This window comes from Gobio gobio, assembly GCF_949357685.1.
Source record: "Gobio gobio genome assembly, chromosome: 1".
Lineage (NCBI taxonomy): Eukaryota > Metazoa > Chordata > Actinopteri > Cypriniformes > Gobionidae > Gobio > Gobio gobio.
This window is the reverse complement of record NC_137097.1, coordinates 73,901,625-73,929,056: the sequence shown is the minus strand read 5'-3', so window position 1 is coordinate 73,929,056 and position 27,432 is coordinate 73,901,625. Positions and strand designations below refer to the sequence as shown.

Genomic DNA, 27,432 nt, shown 5'->3' with positions numbered 1-27,432 from the left:
GGCAAACCGGTTCTTTGAAGGCTCGTCCGTCGAACTAACTCCGAACTGGCACTAGCACTTGCTCTGAACTAGCACCCGGTTCATGCTGGTGGAAAAGGGGTATTTGTGACATATGCTGGTTCGAAATTAGGCCTATCTGAAATAAGTAGCTTTAGGGCTGCCCCCACCTAAGTTTTTTTTCTAGTAGCTAGTTGTTGATCTAAGCCGTTGTTCACGCGGCGCCGGCGCCTCCATGTAATTGTCTGCTATTTGCTTATTATTTATTAAATCCAGGCATTAAACAGGTTGATAAGACATTGATTAAAATTAAGATACAATTTATACAAAACGAAATTCACTTTAAAGAAAGCTTTCAACAAAACAAAACTCAATAAACTGGTCAAAATCATTTCTGTATATGAATTTATCATATTGCAGCTCTTATGATGTGTCCTGTTCACTTTTCATAATCAACATAGATTAAATAAATAAAAAAATATTATAATATTTAAATATATGAAATAAATACGTGTTTTAATGGCTACAACAATTAGCCTATATACTATTATGAATTCCTAATGTAAAAACTAAATAAAATTCACATAATAAAAGTAGTATACAATTTATTTATATGTAATAAAAGCATATAAAAATACCTACAAGATGACACTTCACAGAAAAGTGTTATGACAAATGAGTTAATTTTTGATACTGTATGTATATCATTGATCTTCTACATTGTATGCACTACTAGTCAATAAAAAAAAAAAAAAAAAAAAAAACATTTGATACTGAGTAAACAACACTATTAAACCGCTATGTCGGCGCACATTTATATATTCACACTTAAATATGTCCGGGTGATATATGCCATTAACATTTTATCATTAATATCCTTTTCTGGATATTTTGAGCATTATAGTCTTGCCACAAAAAGCATGTTCTTTTTGAAGTTCAAATTATTGAACAGATGCGTGGATGAGGAAATTAATTTTGTATTTCAGTCTCTTGAATCCAGTGTATTGAGATGTGTAATAGAACTGATTTTCTTATTGTGATCTGAGAAGAATCACTCCATAGTCTAGATATATTGATCCAAACTCTCAATAGCTTCTTGTTTCGAGTAGTTTCTCCATTCATCTGGTATCTTCCCCTGCCCCTCAAATTTTTTACTGTAATATTTTTCCAGATGTTTCTGGAATCTGCACACAAACCACTTCCAGTAGGGCAGCTCAGAGAGGTCGGAGGTGATGCTCCAGTCGGCATAAACTCCTCCTGCTCTTCTGTATTCTCGCCAGAGGACATTATCATCTGAGGCATTGGGATAAAAAGATCGACTGCTCGCCACCGCTGATGTGCAGATGCTAGTAGACAAATTTGTTGTATTCTTGTAATGCATCCCATTTAGCCCAATAACACGATGGAAAGGAACATTGTGATCTCCATCATGGTTTTCTATGGTGTTGGTGCAGGTGGCTTTACAGAACGGACATTGAACCCAACAGCACTGGCAGAAGTGGTCAATCAGAAGCTCATCTGGCCTGAAATTATAGTCCAGATTTACTGGGAAAGTCTTTGTGTTGAATCTACTGTTGATGTCAGACATTACAACAGAAAGTGTGTCTCTTATCACATCTTCTAGGAGGTTGAAATCATCAACATCATCATGTTTCACTCCACTGAGGTCTTTTTCAGAGAAGATCAGCTCATCTGAGAGATGCTGTGTGAAACTCTTCAGCCACAAACCAACATCTCCTCTGTTCTCTTGAACATGTTCAGTAGATGCATGAGCTGCTGTCATGATCTTCTGCTGCAGGAGTTCAATGTTCTCCTTCATCTTTGGTAAAACACTGATGCTGAACTTATTATTGATATACTGACTGACTTCAACTCTGATGAAACTCTTGAAGTGATCCCTGGGATTGTGAATGTAGTTCATGTATTTGTCAAAATCTTTCTCTTCTGCCAGTGTCTTCAGGATGTTTGTCTCCAGTTTTGATCTGTTTCCATTCAGTGATTCGCTGTTTGATCTGATTTCATCTGCCAAATCTCTGGCTGTCTTCTTGTAGACGCTCTGCTCAATGGGCTCTTTAAGTTTCTGACAGATGATCTCACCAAAAATGGCAGCTGATGTTGCTCCATGACAGTATTTCTGGAAAATACTATAGTACTCTTCTCTCTTCTTCTCAACATATATTAGAGGATCGTTAGCATCCCTGAACATTTTATGTTGGTCAGTGATCATCTTGTTTGCTCTCTTACAGATGGAAAGAACCAAATCCCTGAAGAATTCATTCTTGAAATCATATCTCACTGGTCCTACCTGAAGTTCTGTTACTCTCTTCTTGATGTAATCTGTGATTTGTTGAATACATCTGATGTTGTAGCCCATCTTTGAAATGTTAGATGACATGATCATTGTGTCTGTCTGCTGAGCAACATCTGTGACTAATGCTCTTATTTGAGCTTCATCCTCTCTTGATAGAGCATAACCAAATTTCTTAGTTGATCTGTAGGTGTTTGTGATGGATCCTGTAATTCCACTGGATTTCTTTATCTGTACATAATCTAAATAACTTGGTACAGAAAAAATATCCCTGCACTCACTTTTCTCCATTCGTTGGCTCACAGAAACATTTCTATAGATGTCACTGAGGATCTCTCTCACATCTCTCATTACGTCAATGTCTTTGATTGGAGGAGTGTCTGAGATGATCTTCTTCACACTCTGTTTCCAAAGAAAATCAAACTCTTTCTTCAGAGCTTCTTCATCATTTGCTTTATCTTTGAGTTGTAAGGCAAGTTCTTTGCTCTTTTCAAAGAGAGTGTTTTCATGATGTGTCCTCTGAGCATCAATCTCTTTCTTCATGTCTCGCTGCTGAAGGATCTCATTCAATTTCCTCTTTGTTTCTCTCACAATGTTTTCCTGAAGCTCCTTGATTTTGATTTCCAATGATGTTTTCCACTGAATCAGTATTTCAGCATCAGTGTCTTTCTCAAAGAATTCAGACATTGATTTCTCCACTTCTTCCCTTGTCTTCTTCAGTTCTCTCTGAAGATAATTTTCCTCAACCTCATGAATTGCTTCATTTTCTATTTTGTTGTGTAGTTGGTTCTCAGTTTCCCTCATTGCACTGCGAAGACTCCAGGACCACTTGCTGTATTCAGTCTCCAGTTTCCTGTTAGCTGAAATCTCCAGAGATTTTCTGAAGTTGATTATGAATCGTTCATTCAGTAAAGCCTCCCAGAGATCTTTAATACGATCTTTTAGATGTGTCAGTCTCATTCCATGTGATTTTGATGCACAAGATTGAATAGATTCTTTTAGCTCTTGTACATTTTCGCAGTAGTTTGGGTTTGGTGGTGCCATCGGTGGACTGCCCTCCCAGAGCTGAGCGAAATACTTCACATCATTCTGAACATCAAATCGAATGATGTCACTGAAACTTTCTGCGTCATATTCTTCCTCTTTAGCAGCGAGTTTTGTCATCTCATCCAGTATCTCTTGCAGTCGTCTCCTTCCTTCCTCCATGTTTTTCTCTCCAGCTGTGATGTCTGAAACGTTCTGATGCACAAACACGCAGCTGGGATTCAGTCTGACCTTCTTCATCCTCAGGAAGGCCTGAACAACAATCTGAAGAATGTCCTGCATCTCAGATGGGTTTTCTCCAAATATATTGATCACGGACAGATTACTGAGACCAACAACAAATGTGGCCAGTTCATTGTCATGATGTCTTGTTGATCTTCCAGCCAGTTCTAGAGCACGAAGACCTTCAGTATCAACAACCAGAATATAGTCAAAGTTCATCTGTGTTTTCATCTCATCTGACACTTTGACCAGCTGCATGAAAGCTCCTCTGGTGCACCTGCCAGCACTGACGGCAAACTGGAGTCCAAACATGGCATTGAGCATGGTGGATTTCCCAGAGCTCTGAATCCCTAAAACTGACAGCACAAATACTCTCTGGTCTCCCAGTTTCTGGATGAGTTGATCTAGAACAGCAGAGATCCAGATCACAGGAACATGAGCAGCATCTCCATCCATCAGCTCCAGTGGAAATCCAGAGATCATCATCTCTGCTGCAAGACTCGGGAGAGAAGAGAAGTCAAACTTCAGGTCTTTCTTATTCTTCTTCACAGATGAACATGATTCATAGATCTGACCGATCTCTCTCACGATGTGCTCCAAACCAAAGGATGCAGCTTGAAGTTCCTCAGATATTCTCTCAAGTTCAGTTTGTTCAGTCTTTAGTTGCTCAGATTTATCATGACTCACTTTCAGTTTTAAAGCTGCTGACCACTTTTCATTATACTTGTGATTAAGAGCAGAAATATCAGCTGAGATATATTCATCCAGGATGATTTCAAGCCATTTAAGGAAATAGATCTTATTCTCAGCATGCAAGTGCATTTCTTTAATAAAGAACTGTATAAAAGTACTTATGTTAAATGCATGCTGCTGCTCACGTAATCTCTTCAGGTTTGCTTGTTTTTGGCTGATGTCCATTTCTGTCTCATGTGCCTGAGGTCGATGTAGTTCTTTGTTATTTTTACACCACTGACGCCACTGTTTCCCCTGACAGGGCAGAAACGATTCTTTGATTTCTGTCAGATCTTTATTCTCCAGTAAACTCATCATCTGCTGAGCTGCTTCTCTTCCTCTCCTGCACTCATCATCTTCCTCATCTACTCTGATGTCTGAGTGTTTGGACATGTCTTCAAGTTTGAAAGTGGAAGATGATTCTGAGAGACAATCATTTATGGCTCTTCTGAGTTCTTCAGATACATCTGACGCATTTCTGTCCTTCAGACCGATTTTGAATTCCCCTTTGTCCATCTCAGTTACAGTAGATTCATCTTCAGTAAGAAGTAAAATTAGTGGTTTTCTCTTTGTGCAAAGGTTTTGGATTATCACTGAGCTTTCGTCATTCCTATGAAGTTGTGGTAGAAGAACAACATTGACTGAGGCCATTTCAATGAGGATCTGCAACTGTTTCTCATGGTCTCCTGCATCTCCGTGTAGATTACAGAACGCAACACAGTCAGTGAATTTATCCGTGTTTTTCCCAGAGGGGCAGAACCAGGCGATCTCCACCACTCCGTCCATCAGGACTCTGGTTCTGCTGCTGCCTGGGCAGTTCCTGTGGAAGAACGTGTTGTGTTTCTCATTGATCAGACTGTTCATCAGCTGAGATTTGGATGAGGTCACAGAGCCAAACCTGAAGAAAGACACCAATGGAGTTTGTGCTTTATAGACTGGCTGGGTTTGACTGATGATTTCACCATTGCTGTTTTTCTTCCAGCTCTTGTTGATTTGTCTGAATGTCCAGAGAGGAAACTCAATCTGTCGTGTGAATGGATCAGGAACAAGCAGAGGCAGAGCGTACTGACACTGGGACAGTTTAGTGACCATCAGCTGCTTCAGGAAACCATCAGCACAATGAAACACGGCCATCTGAACATCCATCGAGTGGATTCGCTCAGATTGACTTGCTGCTTCATTAGAGAAAGATTTTGCTTCAAACATATCACTACTGTCTTCAGATAGGTCAGAGTCTCCTTGTTTTGTATGATCCTGTTCATTGATATTAACCTTTATGTATCTTGCTTTGTAGTTCATCATCAGTAGTTTTTGTATGAAAGTCAAAACCAGCTCTTTTTCATCACAGGATTCATGGGACTGTAATGAATACGCAGTTAACTGAAGAACTTCTGCTCTTTTAAATGTATTTTTGTTCTTGAGATGAAGTCTGTGAAATAGATGCTCTATTTGTTTTCTTTCAGTCTTTTCCTGTTGTATGTGTTGATCTGGACTGACTCCTGCTGCTCCGATGTCTTTGTTTTCTCTCTGTTAAATAGAAAAACAAAAACATTATGATACATGTTTATCAGTGTTTTTCAGTACTCTTTTAAACAAAACGTCTAGGTAACTAATATAACCCCCGTTCCCTGAAGGAGGGAACAGATACGCAACATCAGACATAACAACATGACGAATTGGGAATCCCAATCGCCTTTGTGTGGTAACAAAACAAGGAAACTTCTCCATTCCCTCCTTCAGGGAATGGGGGTTACATTAGTAACTTAGACATTCCCTATCAGTCAGTCACGATCAACGTAATGAAAAGGCCACAATTGCTGCACCCTGTGTAAGCTCCTTCTGGGTTGGGAAAATGGACAGGGCTTTACACAGAGAATGTTGATCAGAGTTACACATATGGACTGGCCATTGGGGCGGTGCTCAATATGGAAAGTCTCTGTGGTAGATCCTGCCTTGTCAGAGATAGCAGAATGGCTGAGGGAAAGATACGGGTTCGCCAACAGGGAAGCTGTACCATGGAAAAATATACATATGGGATAACCAAGAGGGATATCGCAAAATATAGGCACCTAGTCTTGGTAGCTTGTGGTAGGTAGCTTGTGAAGGGCCTGATTCAAGACAACCCACTGCCTTTCTTAGGTACAATGAAGTAAGTGATGTAAAACCCTGTCATATCGGCTGGAGGGATCGCTACGAACCACAGTGGGGCAACAAGGTGGAGCACAAGGGCTCGACCTGTAAGGCATAGCATCCTGGAGTGGGGACTGAGGGTGTGTGGTGTAACACTTGCCTGGCTCCACGGTTCCCGTGGGGCAATGGCAGGAGACGTGTGAAGGCGTTGCATCCTTGAACTGGAGGAGGACGCCCTTGGCGACAAGAAGACAGGGGGATAGATGGAAGCATTAGCAGACCACCGGGGCAGGATATGCTTAATCAACCTCCGTCTGCTTCTGTATTGCCGAGAACTGCTGGGTGAAGCCAAAGAGGCCGGCCTGGGAGATGGGGGAAATAAAGAAAGCGGATTTTGTCGTTTCCCTCATCTCGTCCAGGTTCAGCAAGAGATTGTGCTCTTGGACCACAAGTGTGGGCATCATCTGCTCAAGAGACAGTGACTTTCGTCACCTGGGGGGTGAGGTCCATCACTGTACGCAGCTCCTGCATCAACCCTGGGTCAGAACTACCCTCATGCAGCTCTTTGAGTGCCTTTGCCTGGTAGACTTGCAGGAGGACTATGACATGCAGGGCAGAGACGGCCTGCCACCGGCACTGTAAGCCTTGGTCAAGAACTTACAGGCCTTGGATGGTACCCAGCCAGGAGGCAGCATTTTGCAGGCATAGCTGCATCACAACTGCACGCTCCACCTGGGGGATCTCCACGTACCCTTTGGCCGCCCCACCATCGAGGGTAGTGAGAGTGGAGGAGGCACTGGAGCGGTTTTGGATAGAAAAAGGTGCCTTCCACAACTTTGTAGCGTTGCTGTTCAGCAAGCCCCACCCCGAGAAATTGGTTGTCCAACCGCGTGCAAAATATGCGAGGCTAGCATGATTTCATAATCCCCGCATTTTCGTTGCAAAAAAGTCATATATATTAGCAGAAAGTTGAAAAATGTTTGTTTACTTCACACAAGAGCTGCCATTTCCCCCTATTGCCATGGGAACGTTTTGAAGTGAAATAATTACCCGACGTGAACGTCATCAAAAAGCGGCAAACCCCTTGGTGAAACCATAGATATCGGTGAAACCATGATGAAGCATGCAAATTCCCATTTGCCAACAAAAAAAACACCAAAAGACCGCGCAAATCAGTGAGTCGATTCAGCGGTTTGGATCGCCAAAGTCACGTATTTCAGCTGTTTGGCGGTTTGACACGCGATCCAAATCATGAATCGACTCGCTGATTCATAACGCTTCGAAGCTTCATGATGCTGTGTTTTGAAATCGGTCATCACTATATAAGTCGTTATTTAGGTTTTTTGCGCACAAAAACTATTCTCGTCGCTTCATAAAGTTATTGCAGAACCACTGTAGTGAGATGGGCTTTGTAACGACGTCTTTAGTACCTTTTATGGGTCTTGAGAGTGCAAAGTGCATTGTGCCAATGGAGGCCTTTCTGAGCCATTGGATTTCAACTAAGGCCTAGTCTACACGTACACGGGTATTTTAATAACAGAGTTTTTCCTCCGTGTTCTGAAGATGAACGGAGGTCTTACGGGTGTCCAACGACATGAGGGGAAGTCATTAATGACAGAATTTTCATTTTTGGGGGAACTAACCCTTTAAGAGATTGCACTTTGTGCATTGGAAGCACTCAAATGTCTGTTTTGTATAGCTACCTCTGTAAAACAGGAAGTTATTTATTCAATTTTTCAGAAGTTGTAGCATATTCCTTTTCTAAAGCTACAGAACTTGTTTGACTCAATGTTTTGTAAATTTGAGCCATGTGTTTATTAAGGTCTTCAATAAAAAAAGATGAGAACTTAAATATTCCCAGCACTTTCTGTGATGTAGTGCTTTTTTTCTCTTTTTCATCAAACCGTTTTTACAAGTTCCCACAATTTCATCGCATAAAATTGCATAAATATCCCGCATTTTCCATCGCATTTTTTAAGTAAAACGTGCCGCATAATCAAGGATATTTGCCCGCAACAATCACAAAAAAAAGCAGCATTTTTCTGGAAGGACTGACAATCCAAGGAAAAAATTGCCAAAATTTGAACTGCCAAAATAATGTGATATAAATTGTATTGCCAAATGAACCAAGGTTGATTAGCACCATTTTATGTTTTATAAAATGAAATAAAATAAAAATAAATACATTTCCCAGGAAAATGGATCAAAACAGGGCAAGTACATTCAAATACATGCGTGACTAAAATGTCCAAGTTGGAACTGTCAAAATCACGAAATTAACCGATGATCATTTTCAAATGTCAACAGTAAGAATAAACTAATTTAAGTGCAAAAAGTGCCCAATATAAGGGATCGTAATAAAAAGTGTTTTTTTTTTATGTTTCTAGGCAACCCCCGAATCAGCTGTGCTGTCAGTCTAATCAAGATAACCGTCACCACAACGGAAGGCCCGCCTCTCCATTCATTCGATAGGACAATTGGGAAAAAACGCGATGATGTCGGGCGCTTTTCTGCTCAGAGTTGATTTTTTTCAAAATGTGTCATTCACTGATACATACTGTACTATAGTCCTACAACAAAAAATGAACAACAAGAATGCGTTTATCTTTGTGTTGTGTTTTAATTAACTTTAGACAGAACTACAGTAACGTTGTCTTTCGTGAAGTACATTTGTAGAACATAATGCCGAACTCAGCACAGTTAAAATTGATTAATCGTCAATTCAAACCTCTTTCAGCAGAAACAACACTGGCCGCCACATATCGCGTGTCGTTAATCTTGTTTTCATTTTTTACACTATTTAAAACATGCAGAGTATTCGTTCAGCTGCATTTCCTTTCCCTGCTCTCCCTCCGTCTCTCTGTCACTCATAAGCGTCTCTCTCACATTCACATACATCACACACACACACACACACACACACACACACACACGCATCATTCCATTTCCATTCGACCGTAAGTTTCAGGGTTGCCAACTTTCACGCATTTGCTTAACTTTCGCTTTCAGACACGGTCTCACGCTCTCACTCTGCAAAGTAAATCTCACGCCACATTGCCAAACCTGCTTTTGATATGAAACAAAGTCTATGCTTTAATTTTTTTTAAAAAGAGTTCTTTAAAGTTCTAATACGAAATTCAAACAATAAATAGCGTTTTGGCCCTAATGTGGCATAATGTTAAAGCCAGAGGTGTTGAAAACCAGATTTGCGACTTGCTCTAATCTCCCAGCGGCTCTCACTACTATATAGGTATTTGCAACAATTTTTGGTAAACAGTACAGCAAAATATTTTTAATGATTCTAATATAAGCACACACAAGTGAATATTAATGAATGCAAGCAAATATAATTTAACCCAAGAAAATAGTGCTAAAAAGGCAATTTTTTCCCCTTATATGTACAGTAGGCTATATACATATGAATTGATACTGAATCAAGATCGAAATCGATATTTGTGCCAATCACATACCCCAAATACCGCCCTCAACCGCTGCCCCCGCCCGCCACCACAAATTGGTTTCTAATCTGTGGGAAACACTGGTTTGCGATGCAAATCTTACTTGCCAATGTCCGTTGGCTTGTTTTGTTACTAGGCTCTCAGGCAAGATCCCAGTTCATCAGTCACTGACGTAACGTCGAACTTGTTAGTTGTTAGCGAACTGTCATTTCATCTGGGCTTTCTTACATTTTAACTGTTCACTGTTTAATCAGCTTGTCTGTTTGTTCCAGACATACCGTCAATCTCCGTCCACACTACATGACAGAAAACGCATCTCACATGACCATTCATGCAAACTGAGTGTGCATGTACAAGGGTAAACAGTTGGCTTCAGTATTATAAAATGCAGCGTTTAAGTGCACAGTGGCTGCTAAAAGGAGCACTAACTCAGCAAAACTCATGTAGTTCCGTTTGTTCAAATTTGTAAAAAAAAAAAAAAAACACACCACACATCCTCTGGAACAATTAATTTAGTCATTATTCCTATTGAGGTGTTAAAATGTCATTCAATAAACAGGAATCCGTTCTCTCCAGGTTTCTCCGAACACTCACCTGAAGTGAATCCTCAGTTTCAGAGCAGATCTTCATCTCGACCTCCTCTTTCCTCTCCAGTTGTCTTCTGTTTAGTTCATCTTCATTCTGTTCTTCGAGGAGTTTCAGTGTTTCTTCAAAAGTCTTTTGTTGGTTTTCTCTCAAGTTTCTTTCTTCTTTCAGCCTCTTCTCAAAATATTGTAGTTGTTCTCGTCTCTCTCTTTCTATTCTCTCTTTCTCTCTGATTATTTCTTCCATTTCACTCCTGAATCTCTGATATTGTTCATCGGAAATCTGTTTTTCTCTCTCCAACCTCTTATTTTCCGCCTCTTCTCTTCTCTTTCTCTCTTTGTCTTGATTAAGTTTTTCTTCTTCCATCATCATCTTCATTGTCTTTTTCTCTTCTTCCAGTTTGTTCATCAGTTCTTCTCTTTCTCTGTTCATTTGCTCCACTTTCTCCATCAAGATCTTCATGTTGTTTTCTTCTGCTTTATGTTTAGATTGAATATATTCTCTCTCCATTTCCATTTTTTCTCTCTCTTGTTTCAGTCTCCTATTAAATTCATCCAAAATGTTCTGTTCGTTCTGTCTTCTTTTCTCATCCTCTTCTTCTCTTCTCTTGTCTTCTTCTTTTTGTTTCTGTCTCTCCCAGGCCTCTCGTTCTCGCTTCAGCTTTTCACGGATCTCTCTCTCTTTTTCCTCTTTCTCTTTTATTTGTGTTTTGTATAGTTCTTCCCTCTCATTAAACTCCTCTTCTCTTCTCTCTCTCTCTTTGTCATGACTCTGTTTTTCATTCTGTATTCTGTTCATCAGTCTGTCTATTTCTGTGTCATATTTGATTTGAAGTTTTTCTCTTTCTGTTTTTATTTTCTTTTTTTCTCGCTTCATTTGCTCAATTTCATGTTCAAATGTCTCTCGTTCTCTTCTCAGCTCATCTCGTATCTGTCTCTGATGTGCCTTTTGTTCTGTTATTTCTTTTTTGAGTTGCTCTTCTTTTCTCTTTCGGTCTTCTTCATGATTATGTCTTTCTTCCTCCATCATCATCTTTATTCTCTGTTTCTCTTCTTCTAGTTTGATCATTAGCTCTTCTTTTTCTCTGTTCATTTGCTCCACTATCTCCATTAGTAGCTTCATGTTTTCTTCTGCGTCATGTTTAGATTGAAGATCTTCTTTCTTTCTTTTCATTCTCTCTTTCCCTTGTTTAAGTCTCTGATTAAATTCATCCCAAACTCTCTGTTCCTTCTCTTTTCTTTTCTCATCCTCTTCATCTCTTTTCATATTTTCCTCTCTTTGATTCTGTTTCTCCCATTCCTCTCGTTCTCTTCTCATCTCTATTTTATATTGTTTCTCTCTCTCTCTAAATTCTTCTTCTCTTCTCTTTATCTCTCTGTCATGATTCTGTCTTTCTTCCTCCATCATAATCACCATTCTTTCTTTCTCTTCTTCGTGTTTGGTCAAGAGTTCTTCTCTTTCTTTGTTTAGTTGCTCCACTCTTTCCATCAGGAACTTCATTTGTTGTTCTTGTTTTTCTCTTTCCATCTGTCTGAACATCTTACACGAGTAGAAACTCCCTCCGTTTGCTTTCACCATGGCATCTATCTTCTCCAGTAGATCAGACACCTGTGTTCGTTCTCCAGTCTTATTATTATTGAACACATGGTATCTGTTTCCACATGCTTCAATCAGATTCATCAACGGAGATCCAGGTTTTCCCAAACACTGTTCAATGGTTTTGTTCTTCAGACCATCTCCTCTGGTGAAGAGCACCATGGTGTACATCAAAGAGTTTTCACCAAACGTCTCTTGGATGATCTTCACTGATTTTGCCTCTTCTGGAGTGAATCGTCCCAGTGGAATTAGTAAGAGGAACACATGTGGTCCAGGCAGTACCATGGAGATACAGTTGGTGATTTCTCTCTGGATCTCCTCATTGGTAAGTTCAGTATCAAACAGTCCTGGAGTGTCGATCACAGTAACGTGTCGGCCATTGATTTCAGCTGTTTCTCTCCGAGTCTCACTTGTAACTGATTGAAAAGATTCTTCTGCTGTAAACACATCCCTTCCTAAGATGGTGTTTCCTGTTGCACTCTTCCCAACTCCAGTTTTTCCCAGCAGCACAATCCTCAAATCGTCTCGGCTCTCTTTTGAACCTGCAAAAGAAGAAATGCATGAGTCTTAAAGCCTAAACAAGTCTTTCAAAAGTTTGTTTCTGTAATTTGTAGGGTGATCATTTCATATTTTCATAACCATGTTTGTGAGAGGTCTGCTGTCTACTTGTTTAGTAGCCTATATCATATATTACCCTGGACCACAAAACCAGTCATAAGGGTCCATTTAAAAAAAAAAATTATATTTATGACAATTATATAATTGTCATTTTTAGATTTTTAGGCGAATTTGATCAAATTAGTGACATTTAATAAAAGTGCATGTTGTATTTTTAAACACTGGAATGATTGTTTATAACTTTACAGCAATTTAACAGCAAAACTGTAACTTTATAGATTTTTTATAAAGCTTATCCACCTTATTTTGCTATACAGATGTAAGCTATTTTCTATGCATGTGCAAGACTATTCATTAGCTGCAATAGCTAAATATTTAGAAAAATAACAAAGTGCAGTAAACTAAAACTATTTGCAAACCAGTGTATTTATGATCACAATAATAGATTTTAAAAATAATTATGATAACAATCGCCAGTTTGCAATATCAAACAGCATAACAGACAGTTTTTACAGCTAAAATAACTGTAAGCGGATGACACTGGAAACCGCGCACAAGTCGCAAATGGCCTCTTCCGCTCGATAACGTGGATTCAATTTTAGCTTTTAACTTTTAGTCTTAACACCTCTGAGATTTTAGTAAATCTGTAATGGCCGAAATTAACAATTCTAATAATCTGCTTTTCCTTTGATGAACACAGGAGCTTAATCTTGTTTTGGGGGAATTTTTTTTTACAATGGAACCGTTCCATCTAGATTCTAGAATGAAAATGTACAAATTCAAAACTTTTAGTCATTTTTTAGCTCCAAACTAAGTTTAAGAATCAAATGGATTCTCAGGTCATTACCTTGTGACAGAAAATGTGTCTCTAGCGAAGGAATCTTCTTCTTCATTTCTTCAAATTTCAGCATTTTTTTAATCTGTGCCTCCAAAAATGCCTCTGTAGAGAAAAACCCTCCCCTGTTTTCTTCCACCATTTGCTCGACATTCTCCATCAGTGTGGACACTTGCGTGGTGGGACCAAAGAAATGATGTTGTCCTCCGAAATTCTCAATGACAGACCGTGTTTCTTCATTTAGTTCTGCGGTTATTTGCTCTGAATTCTGCATTATAAGAACCATGATGTGTTTCTTGATTCTTGAGCTGAAAATCCTCTGGATCTCCTCTATTTCTGCTTTGTCTTCATCTGTAAGGGGAGCGTCAGGAATAATGAAGAGGAAAACATGAACTCCAGGATCACAGAGAGAGACACAGCGAAGAGTCTGACGCATCACTTCCTCCTCTGAGAGCCGAGTGTTGAACAGAGCTGGAAGCTCCACCAGACTGACCAGATGTCCATGAAGCTCCACGTCTGATCTTCTGTCTTCCTGCTGCAGGATCTGCTCTGATATGGAGGATTTTAATGTTGCATCGCTCCCACACACAACCAGATTCAGCTTCACACCCTCTGAAACAGATAGTAGAAGATTAATCTTCTAAAGTTATTTTTTATTAACTACAAATGGTCAAATATCAGTATCACTCACGTCTTTCTGTGGCTTGTTGCTTCATTGTGAAATACTGTGAAGCTTCATCTTCAGCACAAACCAGGTGACATCCATCATTCATTTGCACAATGTCCTCAAACACCTGCAGAAGATCATCAGGAGAGCTGCTTCTCTGAAGACTGAAGTGTCTGTTGAAGCATTTCTGAATGATTTTCTGTAGGATGTCATTGGTTTCATTGGGCTCTTGTGTGGTGAGCACCATGGTGTGTTGAAACACCAGCTCAGAGAAAGAGTCCAGCACCTTCTCCACACACTCTTGATCTTCTGCCGAACACTGCTCATGTTTGAGGAGCAAAACGATCACATGAGGTCCTGGATCAGACAGATACATGCACTCTCTCACTGTCTGTGTGATGTGTCGGAGTGACAGATGTTTCTGGAGCAGCTGAGGACTGTTGATGACCATCACGTGTCTGTCCTTCAATCTTCCTCCGACTCTCTCTACAACATCTGGAGGAGCTTCGCTGTCAAACGCTGCTCGTCCCAACAGAAAGTTTCCCACTCTGCTGTTTTCTGACACGCTCATCCCCAGCAGAACAATCCTGATATTGCTCACTGAAACATGTAATATGTTATAATGCCAGGATCGATCATCATAAACAGAAAAAAACAAACACTTGTAGGAGGTGAATTTGAGTTTTGCTTTTGTATTATGAAATTGCTCATTGGTTCCACCATCTCTTTTGCCTTGTTTCCACTGAGCGGTACAGGACAGTACAGGATAGTACGGTTCGATATGGTAAACCCTAATCCGGCTTGTGTTTCCACCACCAACAGTACCCTTACTTGATAGGTGTGGTGTATGCTGGAAAGTAGCGATCTTGTTCTTGCTTCTCAGCGTCCCACTTTTTTGGGACCCTTTTGTTGGGGTACTAAAGGGTAGAGCAAGTCTCACTGCAGAATATTGATTGGTTGACAAAGAATCGTCACTTGTGTGTGTTACAAGGGGAATGACAAAAAAAGAGGTGCCATTTTTTTAATATACAGTTGAAACAATACCAAAAGAAACAACAAATATCACAAGAAAAAACGGTATTGTTTCAACTGTATATAAAAAAATGGCACCTCTTTTTTTGTCATTCCCCTTGTAACACACACAAGTGACGATTCTTTGTCAACCAATCAATGTTCTGCAGTGAGACTTGCTCCACCCTTTAGTACCCCAACAGAAGGGTCCCAAAAAAGTGGTAAGGTTCGGAATTATGGTACTATTCACAACTTCTGACGATGGAAACGGCAAAAAAAATTGCGTACCTAACTGTACTGTACCGTACCACTCTGTGGAAACAAGGCATTAAAGGATTAGTTCACTTCAAAATGAAAATTTCCTGATAATTTACTCACCCCCATCTCATCCAAGATGTTCATGTCTTTCTTCAGTTGAAACATTCCAGGATTGTTCTCCACATAATGGACTTCAATGGCAACCAACGGCTGAAGGTTCAAATCAATGCAGTTTCAAAGGAAGGGCTTCAGAGGCTCTGCACGATCCCAGACGAGGAATAGAGTCTTATCTAGCCATTTAAAAACGAAATAAATAAACATTTAAAATACTTTTTAACCTCAAATGGGCGGCTTTGCTGTTGTTCTTCTTCACAGCGTCATCATGTCGGAAAGGTCACAGCCGTGATGTAGGTGGAAGTACCGACCCAGTGTTAAAACAAATGTGCAAAGACTAAATTAAAACGGCCTTTACAAAAATAAAGGTAAAACAACGATGTCGGACAAATTAAAAGTTGGAGGAGAACATAAGATGGAGTTTTTCTGCACTGGATTGGTACTTCCACCTATATCACCGTGACCTTTCCGCCGTGATGGCGTCATACGCCGTAAAGAATAACAACACTGAAGTCCCGCATTTGAGGTTAAAAAGTATATATATATATATATATATATATATATATATATATATATATATATATATATATATATATATATATATATATATATATATATATATAGATATATATATGTATATATATATATATATATATATATTTTTTTTTTTTTTTTTGAAAATGGCCGATGGTTTGTCTAGATCAGAGCCTATTCCTCGTCAGGGATCGTGCAGAGCCTCTGAAGCCCTTCCTTTGAAACTGCATTGATTTGGACCTTCAACCGTTGGTCCCCATTGAAGTCCATTATGTGGAGAAAAATCCTGAAATGTTTTTTCTCATAAAACTCTTTTCGACTGAAGAAAGAAAGACATGAACATGTTGGATGAGATGTGGGTGAGTAAAATAGCAGGACAATTTCATTTTGAAGTGAACTAATCCTTTAATGCCTGTAAATATGAATATAATGTTGGGGCAAACCCAGCTAACATTTCTTTTTTGTTCTATTGTTAAAATATCCAGTTTTCTTAATGTTATTGAAATGTTTTTAAGTTTAGTATGATGTTCCTTAAAACCTTCTTTCAACTTCATTTTTATTAACTCAACATTCTAGGAACGTTGATTTGGAACATTCCAAGAATATAAAAACGCCCTGTTCCCTTTCAGTCGGTCACTACGACGTACCTCGGTATTACCGACGAATTGGGATCACTTTAGAGAGCCCCTATCAGCTTCAAGATTTAGAGAACAGGCCAATGGGCCATTGGCATGCGAGATTTGCATCTCGCGCTCCGCCCCGCGCCGCGGGTATAAACAGGAAGCGAGAGCATCGCACTGATGCCATTCACTTCGGAGCCGAACGGCATTGATGAAGCAAGCCTGCTTTTCTAAAAGAAAGCCTATCTGCAAGAGAGATGCTCCAGAGAATGAGAAGGACGCTCTGTATTGGCGAAAAGGCACAATCAGCGCGACCGCATGTTCACCGCTGCATCAGCATAACAAACTGCTGTTCTCACAGCAACTGTCGGTTTTGGTGAGGGCGTTTGTTTCAGTGAGTGCAAACACAGGACTGCACTTACCACCTGTGTGTTGCCGCGGTCTTTCCCTGGGTGCTTCAGCACTGTTTAAAGAGCGTTTCCTCACAAAAGAGCAACACAGGTGCGACACTGCGTCTTTTTCAAGACGTCATTCCACTCGTGCGTTTCTGGATGCGGTTGTTTCCCGTCCTGACGGCCACGATCCCTCTCGCATAAACATGTTGAGACTGTGTCGACGTCGACGCGCTGGTCATCTCGCCTTCCGTGTGAGGGTTTGAGTGTTTGAGTGTTTGAGTGTTCAGCGCGCCGTGTGCCGTCTGGCTGCCTGGTGACAGCGCGGGTTGCCACAGCAGCTCAGCGCGCGTCACTCGGCGCCTACGCATGTTGAGACTGTGTTTGTGGGTGGTCTATGCTCTCTAATGAGAGCATAGCCATGTCGGCGTGCTGTTCGTCTTGCCTTTTTCATAAGGGCTTGAGTGTTCAGCGCGCCGTGTGCCGTCTCACGGCTACGCCCACTATCTCACGTGTCTGCTGGAAGCTTACAGATGGGAATGCTGGTCCTTAAAAAAGGGACCTAGCGTTTCGTTTGGGGTTCTAGCAGAGGACAGATGTCAATCGCTGCATCGGAGAGAGGGCTGTTATGTGTTGAAAATGAAGATGATGCTGAGATTCCCACTATAATAGTGGGCGCTCGTGCTGAATCCGATTCATACTCGACAGCCATGCTTTCCCGGGTGGCTGAGGCATAGTGCAACGCATAAATCGCCTTGCCTGCCCCTTGCCTTTCCCGGATGTGCGTTGGAAGGCTTTTGCATTGTGGAACTATTGGTGCCAAAATATTGAACACCAATAGGGCCATAATCTGTATAAAGTTTTCCTCTCTCTCACTACCCTCATTGGTGGGGTGGCAGTGCCACTGGCAGGCCACCTCCGCCCTGCTTAGGGCACGAGGGTAGTTCTCAGCCGAGGTTGAGCTGCGCACAGCGCTGGCCCTTGGCTAGACGATGTCCACCCTGGTCCAGAAACACCATTGAAACACCGCTCCCCAGCCCGTCTCGCTGGGTCATCTGTACCATCAGACTCGGCTTGCGATTCAGTTCGCCCGGCGTCCGCCCAAGTTCGGGGGCGTTCACTTCACGTCTGTTGCGTGGGTGGATGCCCCCGTGCTTCAGGCGGAGATCGCTGTCCTACTGGCGAAGGACGTGATAAAGCTGGTCCCTCCAGCCGATATGAAGTCCGGGTTCTACAGCCCGTACTTCATTGTACCCAAGAAAGGCGGCGGGTTACGGCCAATCTTGGACCTGCCTTACGTGAACCGCTCCCTCCACAGGATGCCGTTCATAATGTGAACGCAGAAACGCATCTTCAGGTGCGTCCGTCCCCAGGATTGGTTTGCAGCGATCGACCTGAAGGACGCGTACTTTCAAGTCTCGATTCTCCCTCGACACAGACCGTTTCTACGCTTTTCTTTCGACGGACGGGCATGTCAGTACAAAGTCCTGCCCTTCGGGCTGTCCCTGTCGCCCCGTGACTTCACGAAAGTCGCGGAGGCGGCCATTGCTCTCATGAGAGAGCGTGATGTTCGTCTCCTCAACTATCTCGACGACTGGCTGATTCTTGCCCAGTCGCGGGAGCAGTTGTGCGAACACAGGGACATGGTCCTTCGGCACCTCAGCCGTTTGGGTCTTCGGGTCAACTGGGAGAAGAGCAAACTCTGTCCCGTACAGAGGATCTCTTTTCTCGGGATGGAGATCGACTTGGTCACCATGACAGCGCGCCTCACCGAGGAGTGCGTCCAGTCAATGTTGAGCTGCTTGAATACGTTCAAACGCAGTACAGCGGTTCCACTGAAACAATTTCAGAGGCTCCTGGGGCATATGGCAGCAGCAGCCGCAGTGACGCCGCTAGGGCTGCTCCATATGAGACCGCTTCAACACTGGCTACACGATCGAGTCCCGAGATGGGCTTGGCACAGCGGGTCCCTCCGTGTCCAAGTGACGCCGAGATGCCGCCAAACCTTCAGCCCGTGGTCGGACCCTTCATTTCTACGGGCAGGAGTGCCTCTAGAACAAGTGTCCAGGCATTCTGTTGTCTCCACGGATGCCTCATCCACGGGCTGGGGTGCCACGTACAACGGGCTTGCAGTATCGGGTCTGTGGACGGGGCCCCAACTGCAATGGCATATCAATTGCCTGGAGTTGCTGGCAGTTCGTCTTGCTCTCAGCCGCCTCAAAGGGTCGCTCAAAGACAAGCACGTTCTGATCCGGACGGACAGCACTGCGGCCTTTGCGTACATCATCAAACAGGGTGGTCTACGCTCCCGCCGCATGTCCCAACTCGCCCGCCATCTCCTTCTGTGGAGTCCGAAGCATCTGAGGTCCCTTGGTGCCATCCACATTCCGGGCCCGCTCAATCGTGCGGCCGACGAGCTGTCACGATTGCCCGTGCTGCCCGGGGAGTGGAGACTCCACCCCCAGGTGGTCCAGCTGATTTGGAGTCGCTTGGGGCTGCACAGATCGATCTGTTTGCCGCCCCGACACGACCCACTGCCAGTGGTACTATTCCCTGACCGGGGGAACCCTCGGCACGGATGCCCTGGCACACAGCTGGCCCTGGGGCCTACGCAAATATGCGTTCCCCCCCAGTGAGCCTTCTTGCACAGACACGGTGCAAGGTCAGGGAGGACGAGGAGCAGCTGCTCTTGGTAGCTCCGTACTGGCCCAACAGGACTTGGTTCCCGGAACTAGTGCTCCTCGCGACAGCACCTCCTTGGCCCATTCCTCTGAGGAAGGACCTCCTGACTCAGAGACGCGGCACCCGCGTCCGGACCTCTGGAAACTCCATGTCTGGTCCCTGGACGGGATGCGGAGGTTCTAGGTGTCCTACCGCAAGCGGTAGTTGACACCATCACTTCCGCCAGAGCCCCCTCTACGAGATGGCTTTTTGTGTTGAAGTGGAACCTGTTCGTCGACTGGTGCTCTTCTCACCAAGAAGACCCCCGAAAGTGTTCGGTCAGATCTGTGCTCTCTTTTCTTCAAGACGGGTGGAGCGAAAGCTGTCTCCCTCCACCCTCAAGGTGTATGTTGCCGCTATAGCCGCAATCATGACCTGGTTAATGGTGAGTCCTTAGGCAAGCACGATCTGATCGTCAGGTTCCTGGGGGGGCGAGGAGATTAAATCCGCCTCGTCCTCCCTTTATACCCTCTTGGGACTTGACTCTGGTGCTGACCGCACTTCAGAGGGCGCCCTTTGAGCCTTTACAGTCAGCGGAGCTTAAGATCTTGTCTCTAAAGACAATACTCCTGATTGCATTGGCCTCAGTTAAGAGGGTAGGGGACCTGCAGGCATTTTCGGCCGACAAATCGTGCCTGGGATTCGGGCCAGATGGCCTGGATATGTGCCAAGGTTCCCACTACTCCCTTCCGGGACCAAGTGGTGAGCCTGCAAGCGCTGCCTTCGGAGGAGGCAGACCCAGCCCTGGCTTTCTCTGTCCAGTTCGTGCCCTGTGCGTCTATGTTGACAGAACGCAAAGCTTCAGGACCTCAAAGCAGCTCTTCGTCTGTTACGGAGGACAGCTGAAGGGAAAGGCTGTCTCCAAGCTGAGGATGGCCCACTGGATAGTGGATGCCATCGTCTTGGCTTATGAAGCCCAAGACGTGCCCTGCCCGCTCGGGTTAAGAGCCCACTCCACTAGGGGTGTTGCTTCTTCCTGGGCGCTGGCTAGTGGCGCCTCGCTGACAGATATTGTAGAGCTGCGGGCTGGGCGACACCTAACACGTTCGCTAGGTTTTATAGCCTACGTGTAGAACCGGTGGCTTCTTGTGTGCTCGCTTCCCATAGTCAGCTTCACTGAAGTGCCCGTTCTAAGTGTCGGCTTGCTGCGCCATTCCCTTCCTCATGGAACGGATACATGCGCTTATTTTCTCCAGTCGAGTTCCCCAGGATTGGCGAACCCTGTTGAGTCCTCCTTACCCCTCGGCAGTCGGATGTGGTGGAGCGTCCGACGGCAGGTCTGGCACTTGTATGCATTGGTGGAACTTGTGTTGGACTGGGGTCCGTATGTCGTGACCCCTACGGCGGTCCCATACGTGTATTCTCCACGGTACAGCTCCCTACGGCGAGCTCGTGTCTTTCCCTTGGCAGAGTTCCTCTGCCGTCTCAGTTCGGTGTCGTCCCCCGCCTGTATAGGCCGGGGCCACCCCTGGGACTTCCGTATGTTGTGCTGCCCACGGCCAGCCCATACGTGTTTTCTCCACATGGTAACTCCCTCCGGGCATGATGTGGCTCCCGCAGCGTCCTTCGGGCACGCTTTCCCAGCGTTATCCAATAAGTCTGCTGAATGGGTCTTGCGGAACAGCAGTGTGACTCTCCCTGCATGAATTTCCCTGCCCGCATCAGAACGGGGTCTGAGGGGCTCTCGCTGGGCGCTGGAAGTGGTAGTAACTGTGGCGTTTTCCATAGGGATCCCAATTCGTTGGTAATACCGACGTACGTCGTAGTGACCGACTGAAAGGGAACGTCTCGGTTACGTATGGTAACCCTCGTTCCCTGAAGGAGGGAACGGAGACGTACGTCCCGTCGCCACAGTTCCTTACCATCACTGCATGGGCCGGTCTCTGGTTCGGCTCCTCAGTGAAAAACGTCAGTGCGATGCTCTCGCTTCCTGTTTATACCCGCGGTGCGGGGCGGAGCGCGAGATGCAAATCTTGCACGCCAATGGCCCATTGGCCTGTTCTCTAAATCTCGAAGAAGATAGGGGCTCTCTAAAGTGATCCCAATTCGTTGGTAATACCGACGCACGTCTCCGTTCCCTCCTTCAGGGAACGAGGGTTACCATTCATAACCGAGACGTTTCCTTAATGTTAATAGAAAGTAATTTAAATATGAGTCTGATGATCCTGAAACATTCTTTCAAACATTTAAACACCTGCTGTTAAAAAGAAGAATCACTGAAGGAAAGAGAAACAACAAGAGCAGAAACACGCAAATTAAAGAACACAGACGAAGTTGAATAATTTCCATGATGACCAACACAATCAATCAAGAGCAGCGCAAATTAGCATCTGGTTTAAGACATTTTTTAGGCTGTATATAATGGTGCAAATACCAGTAAATTGACAAGCGCAAACCTTAGTAAATCACCTCTCATGATTAATTTAAATTAGGGCTGTTGACGCGTTAATTAGATTAATTAGCTACGGTAAAAAAATGACGTGTTAAAATTATTAACGCATTTAACGCACTTGCCCCGCCCCAGGCCAACTAAGATCATCTACATTTCATACAGTTGATTGATGAAGATTATGATGCAGGGCAACCATTCACTGTGTGATGAAGCCTATAGAATGCATATAGAATGGCCATACAATTCAAGATATGGACCATTAATGCCCCCTGTCTGAGTTTTAGTCCCAGGGTGTTTTTACTCCGGGCACGTTTATTGCGATTGTTCCCGCTGGTGCTATGCGCGAATACACTTGCAGGCTCACTCGCTCGTCATATCCAAGGTAAATCATCAACACTATCATCTCTTACATGTGTTTTACTGAACTAAGTACATCGCCATCTGATAAAACGCATGCGCATGTCACTTTTCTTGCATACCTGAGTCCGTGTTGCTTTCACATTCACATGAATCTTGGCACAATTCGAGCGCAACCAAACTCAGACCACCTCCCTCAGGCAGTCTCGAATTCAGTACCCTGACTCACCCGGGTCCACATGACAGCTTTCACATTACCAATGTCTCATGTGAACCGTTCCCCGTTTCGAACTGCCAGTGTGAAAACACCCTCACATTTACATCATGATATACAGTAAGCAATATCTCACGAGTTCTGTTATTCGGTCCAGAATAGCATGAGACAAGTGCAAATGCGATACACAACAGTTTGGATGGGATGGGAGCATAAAGGAGGAGCGACGACAGTGAAAGACGAGAGAGTACCAAGAGTTTACGTTGTGTTTTGTTTGCGTTTTTGCTATGTGTGTGATCGGCAGTCGTCCGTGATGAGCAAACTTTCAGTTTGTTTGTTTTATTGGTAACACATATTGTGTTGTTTTAGACACAATAGTGTCTGTTTTGCTCTGTTTTGCCAATGAAAATATAAAGACAAAGCAGAACTGTTCATCTCTGACTCAAAGCAATACACAGTGACGTTTCATTTCTGATTCGGTTGAACCAATGATTCAATGGACCATAAAGAGAACCAATTACATTTACCATTTTCATAAAGAGAGCCATTTACTTCACACCTGAATGAATCAACCGTTTGAACGAATCAAATGAATGAATGACTTACTCCATTAGACATTTTCCGCCACCTACTGGCAGTATAATTGCATTAAAAATTATTTCATATTTCCATATTAATAAAAACAGACATTAAAAAGGTATAATTCACCCAAACATATTTCTTTCTGAAGCTACTTTTTGTAATGTCTATTTTATTTTTTACACAATAATTACTTTAAATTATCTTTTGGGAGTAAAAAGATTAAATAATCTCCAAATTTGATGTGCGATTAATTAAATTAATCAATCGCCACATTGTGTAATTAAGGGCCAGATTTACTAACAGCTTGCAGCGCAAACCCTCTTTTGCTGTTAAAAAATGACTGTCAAGGCACGTAGTGAAAAATGGATTCTGAAAAGTCATGGACAGGGCTGTTTTGGCAGCTGACCTTATTACATATGTATTTAAATTAGGTATTTAAATGAGGGCGGTCAAGCGCTTACACATTTTTAATTGAATTAATCTCTGAAGATCTCAGCAAAGAAGGATTAATTTACTCCGCAAACAGCATTACATCTTCACTTACAGTCCAGTGTGTCCTTATTTCTTTCAGACATATACAAAAGCGCTTATCAAGATTACCAGGGGTTTAGATGTTGAAGTTTAGTAGAAAATAAGTTGTTTGATTACCATTATGGTGATCAATGTTTGCTTTAGTTTAGCTCTTGACCTGTTTTCAGAGAACATTTGTGCGTTGCTCAAGAAAGCGAAAGATGAAAAAGCAGATAAACATGTCTGATTTAATGATTAAAATGATTTTAGATATTCCAAAAATGCTAAAATATTTTGAATGTTCTTATCCAAATCTGACTTCTGACCTGTAATGCTGCCTGAGTCATAATCATACACTGTTCGTTCATTGGCCAGAGGAGAACTGGTCCCAGACTGAGCCCATTCTGTCACTGATTGAGTTTGGAAACACTGATCACCACAATGGTGTTTGTTTGTTCCTCTTTCCTTCAGTGAATCATCGCTAATGGTCACTTAATTATCTAGTAAACTCCAGCACTGCTTCAGTGTTATTTTAACACCCTATGCACACTGAGCCCGGTTCATTAAACACAGGGTAACATCCAACATTAGGCCATTTTAAGCCAGAAAATAAGTGATCCTTAATATTTAAAAGATATTCGAAGAGTATTGTTCAAAGAATGTTTTCTACCAACATTATGAGAACAATATGTGAGGATTTCATGAACATTGTTTTGAAAATATTTAATACTTACACATGCATAATCTATAAATAATAATAATAATAATAATAATAATAATAATAATAATAATAATAATATGTTTAAGAGAAAAGTTAGGAACAATATGGGACAGGCTAAAAAAATGTCCTACATTCCAAAGATGTTCTTTTAAAACAGCAAACAGTTGTTAGTTATTTAAAGAATTTTCCAAGTGTTGTTCTAAGAATGTTTTAAAAAAACGCATTTCCGAAATGTGTATATAAATAACGTTTTTGTGCTAACCTTTTGAGAAATTAAAGACTAGATAACATTGAACAAATGTTCTATTAATGTTCCTGGAAGATTATTTGTTCATAACTTTGACAGAACCTTGCCAGAATGTTATATGAGAACATTTGAGTATACTGTATAATCAGTGTCACTGATCGCAAAGTGATTCAGTAACAATGTGCAAATGTGTCTAACATTTTACTAAAGAGTATTTCTATGCTGGTGTGACCATTGTCTTGCACAATTTCAGTAATTTTGCACTTAAATATTTACAGGCAAATGTACTGTTAGCTCTTACTGTCACTACACTAATTACATAAGTACATCACAGCAAATTTTCACAGCAAAGATGTGAAAATCAGAAGAAGAAAAAAATCCTGCAAAATCCAGATGTGACTGATCTGTATAAAGACTTACAATCAGGAGGTTCCTTTTTACTCTTTTTCCTCCTGAGAGCAGGTTTGATGGCAACAGTCACTGCATGAAACAAAAGTCTTACATTAAATTGGACTTTAATCACCGCAGCACAAACTAACAGAAAACAACATTTTTGAGTGATTTTTAAAAGCAGAAATATGAAAGTGCGAGATACAGGGAAATCAATTAGAAAATACAAAATACAGTGAAGAAATTAAAATTTCATAAGATGTTATAATTGTTTTTCTAATAAGATACACAATAATCAACAAATTGTATAAGTCTGTCATTTAAGTTGAAATAACTTAAATATCCAAGCTGACTGTACATAAAAATGTAAGGCATCAACGGTTTTTATAGTCTGGTCAACAACATTTAAACTTTTTTTTTTTCTTCTCTCTCTCTGTGATTCTCACCTCTGCTGTCTCTGTTGGACATGTTGATATTCTGTCTTCTTCTCTGTCTCTTTCCTTCCTTTTTTTTTCATTTGATCATCTCAGACTCCTGACGTCTGTCTGTTTTTCATCCAGTTAAAGATTTCAGTCTCTGTTCATTTGACCAGACTATGAAAAACACCATCACTGTTCTATATATTTTGTGCATGTTTTGTTAAAAAACATTTTTCTGTTAACTGGATTGAACAGCGTATTTAAACTAGTAAAGAGTAGAGCTTTACCTGCTGCAAGCCTGCTGTGGGTCACAGGTTTAGCATTTAGCTTCTTATTCTCAAAGTCACATTAATGAAAGTGTAACTCAATGTTACTGCAGCTCATATATTCCTTAAAATCCTTCAACGAAACTTATCATCTCATGTTTATGGTACATTTCACATAACAAATATAAATAGGATATTTATAATGAAACACGTTACCTGTACGTCGAGGCTTCATCATGCTTATATTTTCTTATTGCCAACAAGAATGCAGGAAAAGGTTAGTGGATAGAGTCAGTCACTTCGATAAAAAGATAAAAACCTGCTGTTGTCTTTCTCGTCTAACAGGTGCAGGTAAAAGTTCAAGTTACAGTTCCTGTGAAAATGAGACAATGTGAATAAACAACCAAAAAAAAACATTGTAAAGACTTTCAACAACAATGCAGATGGAGTAAAATCTTTGTTTAGAGAACTTTCAGTCACGTTCTGTTCACTGGACACACTTCTTTGTACTTGTATGTATATTGTTATTATTATTATGTATACTTTTATGACAGTAGCAATTATTTTGATGTTCACGCGATAAGGAGTAATACTTTAAAAGCCTTAACAATTACAGACCTGCATTGCGTGTCTTTTCATAAATCCAATCAACTGCTGAACTGTTTGCTGTAAATCTGATTGTCTTCAATCTTTGATCATCAAATCATCCTCAGTTCTATTTTCTTCATTTAGCAGGAACACATGAGGACATTTCATGATAACACACTATCAACCCAGTGCATTTATCACAGTCTTTGCCTCCTCATAATTTTTAAGTAATTAATACTTGTTACACCAGCAAAAATCATTAAAAGCACAATTGAGAGTGTCATTTACATAATTTTAAGTTTAGTCAACTTGAAATGTGAAGTAGTAATTTTAAGGCAGCATGAACACTTACTTTTTAAAGTTGAAACAACACTTTTATTTGGTATGTATTCAATGTAATTAAAAACCTTTTTACATGGCAGATGACAAAATCTTAGTGCAATTTTCATATAATTATGCACACTGTCCTCTAGTGGTGAAACTGTTGAATTGCAGCCCCAGATATTGGAGTAGGAAAGAAAATTACTGTACTTTTTTTACATTTTTTTTTTTTTTTACAGTGGTAAACTTGATTTGCAGTTTATTGTTCCCCTCTTGTTTTGTGTAGTTACAGGGTAAGTATGAATCTGTGGGCTGTAAATTAAAGTGGTGTTTGTTCCTCTCTTGTTTGTGTAGTTACAGAGTAAGTGTGAAACTACAGGCTGTAAATTAAAGTGATGTTTGTTCCCCTCTTGTTTTGTGTAGTTACAGGGTAAGTGGGAATCTGTGGGCTGTAAATTAAAGTGGTGTTTGTTACCGCTGTCGGCCACTTAAGTCCTTCGTGTCCCGACCAGAGACCACACATGGAGGTTCCAGAGGTCTGGACATGTGCCAGATGGTGCCCCATCCCTGTGAAAGAAGGTCC

At 41.8% G+C, this 27,432-nt stretch overlaps 2 protein-coding genes across 2 annotated transcripts in view; both read right to left on the bottom strand.

Annotated features, from left to right (window-relative positions):
• The window catches only part of LOC307122960 (uncharacterized protein), a gene marked incomplete at both ends in the record, with an annotated part of 765,959 nt that overhangs the window by 30,589 nt on the left and 707,938 nt on the right, over positions 1 to 27,432 (bottom strand). The window lies entirely within an intron of this gene.
• LOC307135790 (interferon-induced very large GTPase 1-like) lies at positions 1,061 to 26,337 on the bottom strand (the record flags this gene model as incomplete). The annotated part of the gene is made up of 8 exons (XM_079832462.1): positions 26,157 to 26,337; positions 25,702 to 25,848; positions 25,286 to 25,345; positions 14,217 to 14,792; positions 13,538 to 14,137; positions 11,848 to 12,614; positions 10,486 to 11,232; positions 1,061 to 5,830 (listed from the first exon to the last, which is right to left on the bottom strand). The coding sequence occupies exons 2-8, from the start codon at positions 25,721 to 25,723 to the stop codon at positions 1,061 to 1,063; spliced, it is 7,542 nt and encodes a 2,513-aa protein (XP_079688588.1). The 5' UTR covers positions 25,724 to 25,848; positions 26,157 to 26,337.